Source organism: Micropterus dolomieu, linkage group LG21, assembly GCF_021292245.1.
Source record: "Micropterus dolomieu isolate WLL.071019.BEF.003 ecotype Adirondacks linkage group LG21, ASM2129224v1, whole genome shotgun sequence".
Classification (NCBI taxonomy): domain Eukaryota; kingdom Metazoa; phylum Chordata; class Actinopteri; order Centrarchiformes; family Centrarchidae; genus Micropterus; species Micropterus dolomieu.
This window is the reverse complement of record NC_060170.1, coordinates 15,327,844-15,343,849: the sequence shown is the minus strand read 5'-3', so window position 1 is coordinate 15,343,849 and position 16,006 is coordinate 15,327,844. Positions and strand designations below refer to the sequence as shown.

The 16,006-nt window shown below is 40.3% G+C and overlaps 1 protein-coding gene across 2 annotated transcripts in view; it reads right to left on the bottom strand.

Annotated features, from left to right (window-relative positions):
* The window catches only part of arl15a (ADP-ribosylation factor-like 15a), a 106,471-nt gene that overhangs the window by 32,379 nt on the left and 58,086 nt on the right, over positions 1 to 16,006 (bottom strand). The window contains exon 5 of one of the 2 annotated variants that reach the window (XM_046034378.1): positions 9,664 to 10,096. The exons of the other annotated variant lie outside the window; for it this stretch is intronic. Within the exon in view, the coding sequence (XP_045890334.1) occupies positions 9,881 to 10,096 (216 nt within the window). The 3' untranslated portion in view covers positions 9,664 to 9,880. Of the gene's footprint in view, positions 1 to 9,663; positions 10,097 to 16,006 lie in introns of those variants that run through there. 2 annotated transcript variants of the gene reach the window in all.

Here is a 16,006-nt window from a genome sequence, read left to right as displayed (position 1 = left end):
CAAGGAGCGGCTCTGTAAGAAGCATATCAAGGTTCTGGCGTGGCCTAGCCAGTCTCCAGACCTAAACCCAACAGAGAATCTTTGGAGGGAGCTCAAACTCCGTGTTTCTCAGCGACAGCCCAGAAACCTGACTGATCTAGAGAAGATCTGTGTGGAGGAGTGGGCCAAAATCCCTCCTGCAGTGTGTGCAAACCTGGTGAAAAACTACAGGAAACGTTTGACCTCTGTAATTGCAAACAAAGGCTACTGTACCAAATATTAACATTGATTTTCTCAGGTGTTCAAATACTTATTTGCAGCTGTATCATACAAATAAATAGTTAAAAAATCATATATTGTGATTTCTGGATTTTTTTTTTTTAGATTATGTCTCTCACAGTGGACATGCACCTACGATGAGAATTTCAGACCCCTCCATGATTTCTAAGTGGGAGAACTTGCAAAATAGCAGGGTGTTCAAATACTTATTTTCCTCACTGTATATATATATTCTTTCACAAGCACACTCACAGGTGTCCCTGCTTAGTGGAACGATTATAGCCCTGACAGATGTGCACACAACTTTATGAATCCCAAAAATTTACAGGTGTGCAAAACCTGATACACATGCACACAAGCCTCAACGTCTGCTTGCTTCCACACCCAACATCACAAACCACCTTTTCTCCCTTTGACAGCTACAACAGGTAAAGCCATATACTGTTTATATGAAAGACAATGTTAGCTGATGCAGATGAGAACCTCCCATGCAACTACCTCACTCCCCACCTCCCTCTTGGCAGAGGATACCAATTTCCACCTGGATGGTCTTCAACTATGTGCCAAGAGGATATCACGGCAGCTCCATATCCTCTGTGTGACAGTGTAATTCCCTCTGCCCTGCAGCAATGTCTGCAAAACTCAGACAGTTTACATGTTCATGTAGCTACATTGCACTGGGGAAGAGGGACTTGCCAAGTATTCTGTGCATTCATTTGATTTCTGGCACAAACAGTTTAACCCCTCCAACAAGAGCTGTCACAGGTGTAACAAAGTCAAAGGGGGAGTTGTGTTTGATCTTTATTTCAATTCAGCATATTGCAACTTGACTGATTTATGAGTCTTCTGCTTTGTTACATTTTAATTTATAACATCTACCATTTGAGTTAAATGAAAATACTTCATTTTAGTGCTAAGCAGCACAACCATGACTGTATTACGTGGGTGAATGGATATGGGGTACAGGGATGTATCAAGTTCCAGACATTTTTCAACCCAGGTATGCAGAAAAACTGAATCTGCTATAATTAAGTAATATCATATTTCACGCTTGATTATAGTACAAAGTAATGCAGTAAAATACATTTCAGTCACTTAGATTCAACATTTAATTAAATCTTCTAAAACTCCAGATCAGTGACAGTTGAGGTTTCTTTAATCTGTGATGAAATGCGACATGTTTACATGTTTTCAATCATATACAGTAAAGTACACTGACTGGCTATGTACCAGCATATTACAGTAACTCAGAGTAAAATACCACCTACATTGCAGATATTGTTATGAAAAGACTAGATAAAATACCCTTTTAAGAGTAGACTGTTAAATGTTAACTGACTGGGAAAAGGTCAGACATTATAAAGTTAATCCACAACATAAGCAACACCCAGACTCCATGATTTCCATGCGAGTCATCTCACCATCAGTTAGAGTAAATTACTATTTGGGTTCTGGGCTGCCCCCTATCGGGAAAGCCAAGAGTAATCGTCCCTGAATATCTGTGGGGCTTAAGAGAACTTATGAGAAGTGGTGTGTGTGTACATGTGTATGTGGGTGCATGTGTGTGTGTGTTCACGTTGGCTTTGCAATCAAAAATGTCCCAGCTCACCTGATGTTGAGCGGAACCTCAAGCTTCAGTATGAGTCATGAAAACCTTGATCTTTAAGTTTCAGACATGCAACATGTGATCAGAGGCAGTGGTTTGATTTTGATATAGTTTGGTAAATGTACTGTACTCTTATGGGATGACTGGATATTGACAAGTGTGGATGCACATGGGCATTGCAGATTACAGTTATGTTCCTGGGTCAGAACGCTTGCATTAACATTTCAGTCTGTGTCTGTTTACATCAATCTATAATACAGGTGAATGTCCTAAAAAGCGCTAAAAATAACTACTGTTCAAGTTGAATTTAATTTTGATGCAGTCTTCTTATCTTTTAAACAACTACACGGCAGTGTGTCTGTTAGCTTGTCAGACAGCATGTCTTTTTTCTCTACACATTCTAAAACACAGAAATTATGTCCACAAAAATGAATGTAAAAATAAATCTGTTCTGTATGTTAGGTAGAAAGAAACTATTAGTTTCAGACACAAGCTTTAATAATGTTATTTTGATCTCCAGATGTCTGGGAAGACCCAGTGGATGGATCATCCAGTTCATGTCCCCTGTCCTCTTCCCTCTCCACCCGCAGACTGACCACAGTGCTGTGGTCCTGCCCTCCCGACCTGCAGGTCAGCGGACGCACCGATTACCCGCAAGTCCTTGACACAAGACAAATCTGAGCGCTTTCATCTGTGTCGGTGGGTCCTGCCTCAAAGCCTTGTTACAGGATTGGCGCTCACCAATTAGCACAATTAGCTTTTGGCAAGCCACCGGGGGTGTCACATGGCACCAGCTTTGCACTGATGGTACCTGACAAGCCCGCAGATCAGTCATGTCTGCCATTACAGGGGGTAAGTTGGTTGCACAGCGGACAGGAAAACAAAGATGAAACTCTTGAATAAAACACGCATGTACACAGGCCATTAACGCAAAAAAGCCACATACACAAAAAAAAAATACAATGTTTTAGTAATGGCTCAAGTCCACCATGCAGCAGATGAAGAGAAAACAATGCAGTCATCACAGTCACTATATGGTGAAAAAGGAGTATATTCCTTGTAGAAACTACAAGGTATGATAACTGAAAGGTTTAAAGACATCTCAGTCTTGTGACCAACCTGTTAAGTTTTTTTTCTTGCTTTTTATAAAACTACACAGTCATATATCTCAAGGTGTCAGTTGTCTTTTTAGGACAAGGTGAGAGTTTGTTTGTGAGGCCTGGCTCCCTTAATGGTTTATCCATAATGCTCTGTTGAGGGTCTCCCATGTCAGAGTCCTTTGACGAGATAAAAAACATTGGCAAATAAAGTGGCTTTATAGGGGGAAATCCAACCCAAACAAGGGTTCCCTGCCTTTTCAGAAAAAAAAATTAACATGGGTACAGTATAGGAGGATAACATCTTTAGGTGGTTGTGCCATGAAGGAATGCAGACTCTAAAACACAGAGGCTTTGGACAGAGTGCAAAACATTGTTATATCGATGTTTGATTTGTGATAAGGCCCTGTACAAGCTTAAGACAACCCTGAGGACTAAACAAAATCGTGTTAAAGAACTGAGTGTCACTTTGATGTTATATTATCTTTATTAACAACAGATGGGATATTTTGAAGGTCAAGAACTAAAGATTCATCATCCTCAATGATGCTGTACTCTACAGCTCCATCTGAGCTCCAAATGAAGAGACAGACCACTAAGTAGACCCAAGCAGTCAAATAGACTTCCACACAACTTACACATATCTATAAAAATACTCCAATGGACGACAGTCATTGGCTGATAATAATGATGGTATAGGAAAGAGAAGTTACTCCCTAAATGTTTTGATAGAGGAGGGTAAGGCTGGACAATGAAACAATTACAATAATTATCACAACATAATTTTTTTCAATAACAATATACAAAATGTTCAAGAAATATTCAAAAAATGTTTGATTTTATTCACTTGAATCATTCACAAATTTTATTTTATTAAGATAAAAAGGATGTAATTTTACTCATGCATATTTGTTGACAAAGATTTTATCATAATTGTATCGAATGTTCTACCGGAGATTTGTGAAGTGATCCACTGTTTGCCATCAAGTGTTGACCATAAAGAAGACTTTAAATCACAATTAAACATTAGGTTTCCTTCACTCAGGAGCAAAAATAAGCCTTTAAACGCAAAAGAAATAACGATTTGATACTTATCGTGATAATTATCAAGATCGAAAAAACTTTTTATCGTGATAACATTTTTGACCATATCTTCCAGCCCTAGAGGAGGGTTAACAGAGATAAATAATCAAGACACTAGCAACCATAGTTGGTGATCACTGCCCCCCCAGGTCTTAAAGCAACAAAGCCCCTTACCGTTTCTTTCAAGATGAGCTAATAAGCTTAGAATATATGAAAAAGGCCTGGAGCTGTCCATCAGTTCCTCGGCACTGATGCAACAGCTTGATAAGACTGGGTTCTAGCACACCTACCAAAAAAATATATTATAAAAACACAGGCAAAACCCGTAGCCTGGATACAACTGGTGTGCTGATAAAAAGAGCCCCAGACGATGGGCAGAGAGATAAGCCAAAGGAGAGGTCTGGGGCACTGACGTTCTCATTTGCAGCTTTGTGTTTCCTTAGCCCTCTCGCTTTTCCTCAGCCTCGTCAGTTTAATCTCTGTGCCTGGCTACACTGAGTATCTTAGGTAACACTGCTTGAGATCAGTATCTTCCCTCAAAACAAGAAGCCAGGAAGTGTCCCGCCTATCATTATCACAATTCACCCGGCACTATGGTTTTCCTCTTCACATCAAATCCTTTCTTTATGGTTTCCTTCCCAGGGATCTTGTGTAAGTAATTTTTTTTTAAAACCTTTCCAGCTGAGGACAGGACAGGAGACCGCAGTGTCTGTGCATGTGTGTATCTACATGTGGTGTAGTCGGGAGTGCAGCTGCATTCCTGAGGGTGAGCAGTGAACTGACCGCACAACACCGTGGTGTGTGTGTGTGTGTGTGTGTGTGTGTGTGTGTGTGTGTGTGTGTGTGTGTGTGTGTGTGTGTGTGGGGGAGTGTGACACAACATGGAAGAGAGATTGTGGCTGAAAAGTTTGTTGATGTAAAACACAACAGTTTGATTTCCACGGGTGTGCGCACGCATGCATAAATGAGCACAACCGCACAGCTGCTGATAGATGTGAGTGTTAGAGTGACACACCTTGTCTGCCAACACTCTGGCGCATCTGGAGGTCTTGAAGAAGAGACAAGTTAAAAGAGAGACTTAATTATCTGGCCTGAATACCAAAGACACTCAAATGAAAACATTCCCATCTCCTCTTCTCTCCACTCTTCCTGTCATGGTGTTTCTTCCCCTCACAAAACAGGTAGATATTTGCGATCCACATGAAAGCCTCAAAATAAAGACTGCACCAAAACACCTTATCATCAGTTGTTAATTGCACTGTGACGGAACAGTTACAAAGAAAGGAAAACATGGTGACCTCAATAAACTGAATCAATAAACTGTGCTTTATGTCAACAAAACAAAAATCAAAAGAAAGAAAGAAACAATTTCCATCTTTTCTCAGACGTCATTAGGCACAAAAGTGTTTCAAAACAACTTTGTGTGAGTTATTCCCTGTAATCAAATCAAATGGACCACCTGAATCAGTCAGTTGCTCCAACCCTTGGGTTGAGTGATTTTAAACTAAAGGGACGGCTTGGGAAATACGTCCCAAACAGTGACCTCATCCAAAGTCTGGTAGAGAAAAATAAGAGTATGTTCAAAATACACAAATTTCTCTTGATCCCCAGTACCTGATTGACCCTTTTTCAACTACAACAAACTTTTATTTGACTCACTGTTTTCAGCGGTTTGGTTTGGATCCTGCTTTCCAACAGCAATTCAACATAATGAAAAAAAACTTGTGGCCCAATAAGGTCAGGTCCACAGTACGAAGTCACTTGCATAACCATCGTCTTAAACAAAGTCAAAGGCTGTGCAACACAGCATTTCCCACGTCACTCCTGTTTTCTTTCAAGAAATTATCCTAACTCTAATTAACATATTGATGTTGGGTGGCTTAAACATATGTTAAAGGTTCAGTATGTAAGATTTAGTGGCATCGAGTGGTGAGGGTTGCAAATTGCAACTATCTGTCCAGTCTACCACTGCCCCCTACCCTTTCAAAGAGCGTAGGACAGCTACGGTGGCTGACAACAGAACAAAAGGTGTCTCTTCTGAGACAGCAGAGAGTAGCCAGTAGTAGTAGTCAGGAAATTAGGTTTCTTTAGGTATATTTATTAAGAAATTATATTTACTTAATTATTCAGTAAAACCATATGTTATTGTGACTTGGCCACTGACAGATAACATGGAAAATGAAAGCCAAGAGTGTGAAACACTGTCACTGTTTGGTCTGTATGGGTGAGGGAGCGGCGCGAGTTATAGCCTGTAAAAACAATATTTTTCAGTTCATAAACACGATTCTTTCATGTGTTTGTGTTAGCTTATGGATAGTTGTTTGCTAACTCTGGCTAAACTGTTATTGTTGTAACTAAACTCCTAAACTGCAGAAGATAATCTTCTTCTGGCAATTTTGGCAGTTACCAAACAGCTTCAGGTGCATTAACAACTGCTTCTGATCTGTAGAAGTGGTGACCCTGACTTGCATGTAGGAGGGGAAAACAAAGATGGACTGCAACAGAATTGTAATCTGGCCATTCTGGAGACACATATAATGTATGTGACAAAGTCTAAAGGAAAGGGTCTTACATCTCTTCTGGATTTTATCTGGATACGAGACACTTTAAATGACAAATGTAAATAGGGCTATCATCTCATGTCCGTGAGCATGACACTTAACCCCTTGTTCCTCCAGAAGCGTGCGACCTCTGACATATATAGCAATGCTAAAAAAAAAAAAAAAAAAGCATCAGAAATGATCAATGTATAGTAAGCAACATTTCAAACGTTAAAACAAATGCAGTCATAAGATGTTGTCCGAGCACATTAAAACACACATTGGCATGAACCTAAATTTCCTGCGGCTAGCCTCGAACTTTACCAAACACATCCAAGTGCTTGGAAGAATATTACACAAATCAAATAAATGGCTCTTACTCTTTACACTTTCTGGATAATTCTTGCGGACAAATAACTACACAACAACTAAGGAAAAAAAATCATTATGGCAATATTCCACACAAACCACTGTCATATCGCACCATCATTAGGATATTGACAATGCCAGTGGTTTAGTGTATGGAGGGGCTCAATTGTGGTGCAGATGTATGTGAAAGGATGCAGTTTGGTTGTCTTGTCACAACATTCAGTTTGAGCCCTGAAGGCAGAGGCAGCGTTATCCTCTTATTGTCGTGAGAGTAGTGCCTTGGAGACTTGAGGCACAAAGGCTAAAGGAAAGTTAGCCTTAAATCTTCTTTGGGGATAGAGTTAGACATTTGCATGATGGAAGAACATCCTCAGAGGAAAGCTTCATGTTCAGTCAGTGGGGTTAGAATAGAAAATCACCTTTATGCCTGTTGGATAGCTTCACTGGTATATTTGTGCGCCTTTTATTTTAGCAGGTATAATGATAATTCTTCCACTACTACTACTTTTACAGTATTTTTGTGCTTTGAAAGGAAGAACAGCGAAAACAAGAAGAGAAGGAATATTTGTCTTAACAATGGGTTGCAGATCAGTCTATTCTAGGAATTGCACAACACAAGCTCTGTACAGAAAAGGCATGTTTGTGCTAGACAGCAAAACCTTGTCTGCACCTCCTTGAGCGTGGGTGAGCTAGGCCTATGTAAACTTTGATGGTGAAATTTACTGAGGTGTGAGTTTCTGTGGTTAAGCAGAATTAAAAGCAGTTTATTACTAATTTCAATATCTCAGATTTGCATACTCTTGTGCACGTGCACACGTGTGAATCCACGCATCCTCCAGGCTCATTACACCCCTGTATTTCCACTCAAGAGGAAAAGCACCCCGTCACTTTCCCCACAGCATCCTCACTCTCTTGCTAGTTCCCAGTCAACATCCACCCCTGTCACCCGGCCTCAAAAAAATCCTTGAGGAGGTCAACTAAGAGATTAAGACCTTTCAGATGGGGTCATGGAGATCAATGATCAAACAGAGAGCCAGGCAGACAGGCAAGCAAATAAAGTGGGAGGAGTGGGGGCATGGGGCCATCCCCCATGCCCCCACTCCTCCCACTTTATTTCAAGAAAGCCTGATAATAGAGACAAAACGGCCGGCTAACTACTTCCCTACACCATGACCCAACCACTCTCTTAATCTCCGGCGGTGGCCTAACCAAAGCTGTCACTAACAGTTCCACCAATTACTGATCAGAACAACTCCATTAATTGGGTCTCAGAAATGTGAGAGTAAATACGAGTTTCCTCTGGTCAGCCTGTGTTCACGAAATTGTCAAGAACCTTCGCGAGAGGATAAAAATACAAAAAAAATAAATACTATCTGCAAAATGCAATACTTATAATTTATTATGTATTATCACAACGTATGCCCATTACTAATGTCAAGCAAAATAAAAAATTGATATGTAAAGTAGTAATCTAGTATAGTATATATAGTATAGTCAAGTACAACCCTTAACACAATGAGTCCATTAATTATAAGACTTGGCAAAAGCATGCTATCACACATGTCATACAGTCATCTATTTAATCTTCCCTGTCGTGCATGTGCTCTCAAATTTCTATCCAAAGGGGGCACACAGGCATTGGTCAAATGAGACCTCTTAACAGGGGAAAAACAATTCGTTGTTTGTGGGTTTTCCATCATTGTATGAGCCACATTCCTGTGGACCACAGGAGAACAGGACAGACTGCAACATTTTAAGAGGTAAAAGCTAGCGAACTTTTATTGGGAGTTTAAAGGCAAGAAAAGAGAAAGGAAGACATGGAAAGAGATCAAAGAATAAATGACACAAGGTTTGACAGACCATAAAGTAATTACCCTGTGGGTGCATCTATTACATAAAGGTATGGATGTTCTACAAAAACAAGGTACAGGGTTGTATCATTTGTCCCTAGGGTTATACATTTCTGACAGAAAGTTCTCAGAGTCCAGCAGCTGTTATAGTTGATAGCCAGTATTTCACCACAATGCTGTGAAAGAGAGTGCTGTTCCAAGTAGCAGGGCAGAAGAATGAATGCAAAAAAAGGAGCAAGAAAAGGCATAAAGTGAGGGATTTGAAACTTCCTGTCTCTAGTGCTTACTTTAAAACTACAGATCCAAATATAAAAACATTTTGAGTTAGAATTTTTCTCCTTTAATAGCTGGAATCCCTCTAGAGGCTTTGATTTAAAATAAAATGACCAAATACAGTATGTTAAGAAGAATGCAAGGGCAGAGTAAAGACACACAGAGGAAAATAAAAGGACACCAAAATGCAGAATGAGTATAAATTAGAACACACCATCCAATAAAACACGAATATTAACGTGTACATAAAGGGTTAAATCCAAAGCGACTGGCCAACCAGTGACATCATCTATGCAGTGCAGATGTAAAGTCTCACTTCACCACTCATCAGATGGCATTTCAGGATATGTGTAATGCTTTCTTTCACTGTCTATCACGCCCCTCTCAGTGTGTCCCTCTGACACATTCATACATACACAGTATGTAAGTGTTACAACGTAGGATATAGATGCATATGTGTTTAAATGAATGTAAAAGGCCTGGTGACAGCAGTGATAAAAAATCTCATTTTGCCACTCACCAACTGTTAAATGATTATATCAAGTTATAAATGAAATAAAGCATTCCAGGAACCAAGTGCAGGTACTTTAATAAAGAAATTGAATGCATAATGATTTACAGATTGTTCAAGATGAGGAAAGTTTGTGGACACAGTGGTTTATAGTAGAAGCTCTAAGAGGCTTTCCCATTGACCTACTATAGAAGTTCCTGCCAACTAATTCTCAGCTTGGCTTGGCTTGTGATTGTGTCCACGGCAGCAAAGAGAAAATATTCCTTTTGTGAGGAAAATGATTCTTTCAAGGATCAGCTGAAGGCAGAATACGTCGCACATTTGAAACAAACAATGTCTGCGTCAATGTGCCCCTGTGTGTTTGCCTGTCTGTTTCTGTCAAAACATGGCAAATTGATGATTAATGATTGTTTGTATGCTGGTTGGTGAGGAGGTGAAAATCTGTCACTCTCTCTATTCTGCCTCTTGGTCCAGTTGTCTTGATTTTCCGGAAGTTGAGACAACAAGAGCTGGAACAATGTTTAAAAAAACCACAATTTAATAATCATCACCAATCTTGTGTAATTCAATATATTGTTTTCACTGGTGTGGTACATAAAATGTCCCGCAAGTGTATGACGCATTTGAGCGGCCGCTTGCCTGTGCGGTGTAATTTTGTCACAGTGCATAAGCAACATCAGATTTAGCTCTGGTACACTGAAAACAGATGTGCTCCAATTCATACCAGGCACTGTTTTCCTCACAATGGACTAAAGCATAAAAGGGACTGTTCAGGACTGGATTTACTTGAGTTTGAGAGTGTGAATGAGTGAGGGACTGAGAGTGTGAAAGAGACAGAAGAGAAAGAGAGTATGGGGGGTTTCCTGTTCAATCATTTTGGGACTTTGACCACAATGCTTCAATGCTTCTGTCTTCAATTTTGGAGGTGGGTCGTCATCATGGTTCTCAAGGTTAGACATTGCAGCCTCCCTCTTTTCCCTCTGTTTATAGCATTTTTTTGTGTGTTTTCTGTATCATCTCCTGTTTACTCAAAACAATTTAACCCCATGGTACCCCCCCTTTTCTGTCTCCCCCTCTCTGTGACTCATTCCTGGGCTCCACTGTTTTTGCACTTTTCATGCAGTGTGTCATCAGTTTCATTCTGTCTTCTATCTCTTCCTCAGATAACAGAACCAAAAAGACATCTAGCTCTGCCCACTAATACTGACAGCACTTTCTAAAACAAGAGCCCCTCGTGGACGCAGTCCATTAGGCCCATCCATCCAAACAGACCTGCTTTGTTGAGGTGTTATATCAACAAGGTGACCTCCCCTCCACTCCTCCCTAGCTTCCTTGGGCCCCCCAACGGCAGGAGATTGATGTCAACAAGGAATTTTGTCCCACAGTTCCTTCTACCTCCTCCAGACCCACCATGCTCCTGAAAAACACTTGCACCAGCACAGAGGGCCCCAGTGAGGCCTTAACAGGCCCAGTGAGCTATATTACCCCACCACCACCTTTCCTCACCCCACGCACTAGCAGTGCCAGAAACACCCTAAGTCACTAATGTGACACCGTAAACAAGGAGTGCCCCAGAAAACAGCACTAGCAAATGCAATTATGTGTGTGTGTTAAGGAAATGAGCCACCTTGTTCTGTCAACAAAGTGGTTGCTGTGAGAAGAAGGCCAACACGGAGACGTCATTTGTGTATAGTGTCATCGACAGAAGAGCTGCCAGTAGAATTCAGACCAACTAAATTTCAGAAAAACTAAATTCATGGGTGGTGCTTGTCAAACATTCACAAGAAGTAAGAACCTGCAATACAGCTGCTGGCTTTGGAGGTTTGCAGAGTTCAGATGGAAAGCCGTTGAAGGAGTCAGAGGTCTGCAGCGGGACATGATCCAATACATGTTCTAATAAAACGCTGCAACAATACATAATTTCATTCATCTGTGGGCCTAATCTAATTCTGCTATCTAGATCATGTACAGACCCTCAGTGACAGACAATCTATGTGGCTTTCTCTGCTGACTTCCATCCATGGTTGTAACATTATACGCCATGTAATGACTGTCCAAGGGTATGTATGCCTTCATATTTACACCAGCATCCTTTTAAATTCCATATGGGATGTGTAACATAATTTGCCAAAGAAAGCTTCAAAGCATGTTTTTCAGGGATGATAAAAATATCAAAACAAATTATGAAACGAGTCAAAATTAATATAATGTGTTTCAATTATTCCCCTTTTTGAACAATTTACCATTTTTACTATGGACTACAATAGCTACTTTGTTGAGTAGACTAAGCCCTAACCAACAAGGCTTTAATTTTCCTTTTTCCCCCCAATGGCTATGATCATGATATTTTTACATCACTGTTATTTTTTATGTAAAAAGTAATTTTGATTTAATTTTAACTTATTTTTAAATTCCACTCCAATTTATTTTATTCTGCATTGTGTCAGATAAAGATATCCCCGAAACAATACTGATTCTGTGTGGACTCCAATATGTCCCCTGCTGAGGACTTTGCATGTAAAAACTGAATTATTCATTTTGGGTGCCAATTTATTTTTGCTTTAAGCTATTCTTCTGAGTTACTTTTATATGGGTCCGCCTAAAATATTACATATGTTAACTTGAAGTGGTCACATTTAAGTGTACGACTCCTAAATTTGTCCACATATGCCTCTGAAAAACAAAGAGGATGAACGCAGTTCCAAATGTACTGGGGACCGCATGAAACCACAGTCCCATGTGAAAGGAACATTGTGGCAAGACCTGCAGCATTATATCCATGCATCACATATGGTATATACAAAACCTTGCGCATGACTTCTTGTTTTAATTTAGAGTGACCTGTCTAATAAACATTTAGACATGCTTAAATCGTTTAAACATTTCAAAGGGATTACCAAGGATGTAACTAGACTGAGTTTTCCGGAGCAAATTGTTATGGTGGATCAAAAGGTTATGACTCTAGTTGAAAAGGTCATTTTCAAAGTGTTAGAGATTATAGTAATCTTAAACATTATTACAAGATTTAGAAAAAAAAATCTGTGATTATCTTCATTACCTGCTTTTCTCTGATGTATTGAACGAGAAGATTGTTTCCACTTCACAATGTAACATTGCTACTGTCTATAACTTCAATTTACAGTTTATAACAGTTCAAATGTATTAATAAATTAAACATATAATAATCTACCTGTATCTAAACATAAAAAAACTTTCAAATGTACAGTAAGTACACTGTTACACTGGTGATGACCTAATGAACAGTGTAAAGCTTCTATGGGGCAAAAGTTTGAGTGAAGTACCTCTACTGGCCCAAAACATCTCAAAGCAATGTGCACTGACCCTTAGTAGGACTTGTTTACTTAGGAAAAAGCTATTAAGAATTCTAATAAATAATGAAAAGATACATAACATACTGGGTATATATGGAGTTTTACGCAAGACCTTTAAAGGATACATGTACATGTGGGGTTATTTGGGTCCTGCGGAAACAGACAAGGCTGTATGACATACGTAGCAACTTTATCTGGTATTGATGTGGGTGCAAGGACAAGCTGAAAATGAAAATGTTTAGTGGAATACATGACACTGACTATGTTAACCTACTTTCTTGAACTTAAGAACGGATTTCTGGGAATAGAAAAACATCATTTATGCTTCATTGAACGTTTTAAACTTTTGAATGTAGTAACTGTGTTGTATATATGCTTAGACTGAGAACACAACAACATCTTAAAATAAACATTTATAAAATATATATAAAAAAACAAATCTTATATAACTACTGTAAACCTGAATATCAGCTAAAGCAGCTATGTAACAAATTCAAACTGAATCAGAGAGGTAATTCACAGTGTACATACTCCAGATAATGTCCAGCGATTTTGCATGAATGTATGCAAGTGTTTTCAGAAGTGCAGCCGGATACACTGTATTTAACCCAACACTTTCTAGGGTTCACTCTGAGGCCTTGCTGCGATGATGATAAAATGTTGGGAATAAAAAGTGGCATATCTTTATCTTAACTTTTATCCTCAGCTATGAAGACACAGTGCACTTACACTGGAACAGCGAGGCCAGTGCTAAGAGTGGTTTGCCACCTGTTTCTGACATGTACCTTGGTACTTTTAGTGTAACTTTCATTTAATATTAAGCATCTTGGCTCTACAGTGGAGCTATTTGACAACCTCTATCAATAAGTAATGGGAACATATAAATGTTCCCAGACTTCCTGAAGACAAACCATATACAAGTTAGGGGCCTAAGGAACATACTTCACCAGTTGGTGCAACTAACAAGACCTTCTCACTTCTGTTTGTAATTACAATTACAAGCAAATCTGGATTTACAATTAGGAAGATAATGTACATTTTAGTAATGAGGTGTGATGGTATGTGATGGCAACTAACAGCAGACAGATAGATAGCTGTTATCATTGCAAGAGTCGAATACTCAGAAAACTATATTGAATTTATAAGATAAAGGTGGTTGTGCCATTTTGGGGAATTCTGCTTTGGAATTCACTCCGAAATGTCCATAGTGTGCCCTATGCGAGGAGTAGTACAGACGTTTAGATATACCACCATCACAAGTACTCCATGGCAAGATAAGGTGGGCTAAACAGAGCCATCCTATGTGCCTTTAAGCACCACTTTGCATGAATAGGAACCTATTAAGAAGTTTGCCGTTTGATCTTTAAGGGTGTATACCTGTTCCAGCATGCAGGACACAGGACGTATAGCTTATTTCATTCTTAATATATGTTTCCAAGATGCAAGAAGTCCCATAACGGAGGTGAAAACTCCTCTAAAGTGAACTGAACGCGATAGCATGGGGACCTGGAGAGAACTGAAAATAAACTCCAGGAAAAGACCCCTGCGGATGTTGAGCAAATGTTTGGTTAACATATAGAGGGTTTACCCTCTTGCACTCTCCAGTGGTTGAGTGGGCTTTTTTCAATTTTATTTGTGTGACACATGATATTACCTGAAGCTAGAATGCCATTAATGAGAATACGTGAGGGTTATTCCTTCATTAGTTAGCCTGACATACAGAAAAGAGGCAAAGGAACACGGTGTAAGAGAACAGGTGGAGTCTGCATAGTTGGTCTAAAATGTTGTTTCATCTTAGCAAAGATCACTCATGAGTCACTGAACAGTAAGCTCCTTCAGTGACACAGCCATGAGTCAGATGATAATATGCACACACGGGCATGGTAACATGATGGAATATCAAACACACAAATGTATTACAAAGGAGTATACACACACTTGGAAAACCATGCCAGATAAGAGTATCTTATTTGCACCCACAACTGAGTTCAGTGCAACAAGTGCAGCACAATAGAGACCCTGTAAAATGTACACTGCTCAAAAAAATAAAGGGAACACTTAAACAACACAATGTAACTCCAAGTCAGTCACACTCCTGTGAAATAAAACTGTCCACTTAGGAAGCAACACTGATTGACAATCAATTTCGCATGCTGTTGAGCAAATGGAAAAGACAACAGGTGGAAATTATAGGCAATTAGCAAGACACCCCCAATAAAGGAGTGGTTCTGCAGGTGGTGACCACAGACCACTTCTCAGTTCCTATGCTTCCTGGCTGATGTTTTGGTCACTTTTGAATGCTGGCGGTGCTTTCACTCTAGTGGTAGCATGAAACGAAGTCTACAACCCACACAAGTGGCTCAGGTAGTGCAGCTCATCCAGGATGGCACATCAATGCGAGCTGTGGCAAGAAGGTTTTGCCAGAGAACACCAAGATTGTCAAATTCGCCACTGGCGCCCTGTGCTCTTCACAGATGAAAGCAGGTTCACACTGAGCACATGTGACAGACGTGACAGAGTCTGGAGACGCCGTGGAGAAAGTTCTGCTGCCTGCAACATCCTCCAGCATGACCGGTTTGGCGGTGGGTCAGTAATGGTGTGGGGTGGCATGGAGGGCCGCACAGCCCTCCATGTGCTCGCCAGGGGTAGCCTGACTGCCATTAGGTACCAAGATGAGATCCTCAGACCCCTTGTGAGACCATATGCTGGTGCGGTTGGCCCTGGGTTCCTCCTAATGCAACACAATGCTAGACCTCATGTGGCTGGATTGTGTCAGCAGTTCCTGCAAGAGGAAGGCATTGATGCTGTGAACTGGCCCGCCCGTTCCCCAGACCTGAATCCAATTGAGCACATCTGGGACATCGTGTCTCGCTCCATCCACCAACGCCACGTTGCACCACAGACTGTCCAGGAGTTGGCGGATGCTTTAGTCCAGGTCTGGGAGGAGATCCCTCAGGAGACCATCCGCCACCTCATCAGGAGCATGCCCAGGCGTTGTAGGGAGGTCATACAGGCACGTGGAGGCCACACACACTACTGAGCCTCATTTTGACTTGTTTTAAGGACATTACATCAAAGTTGGATCGG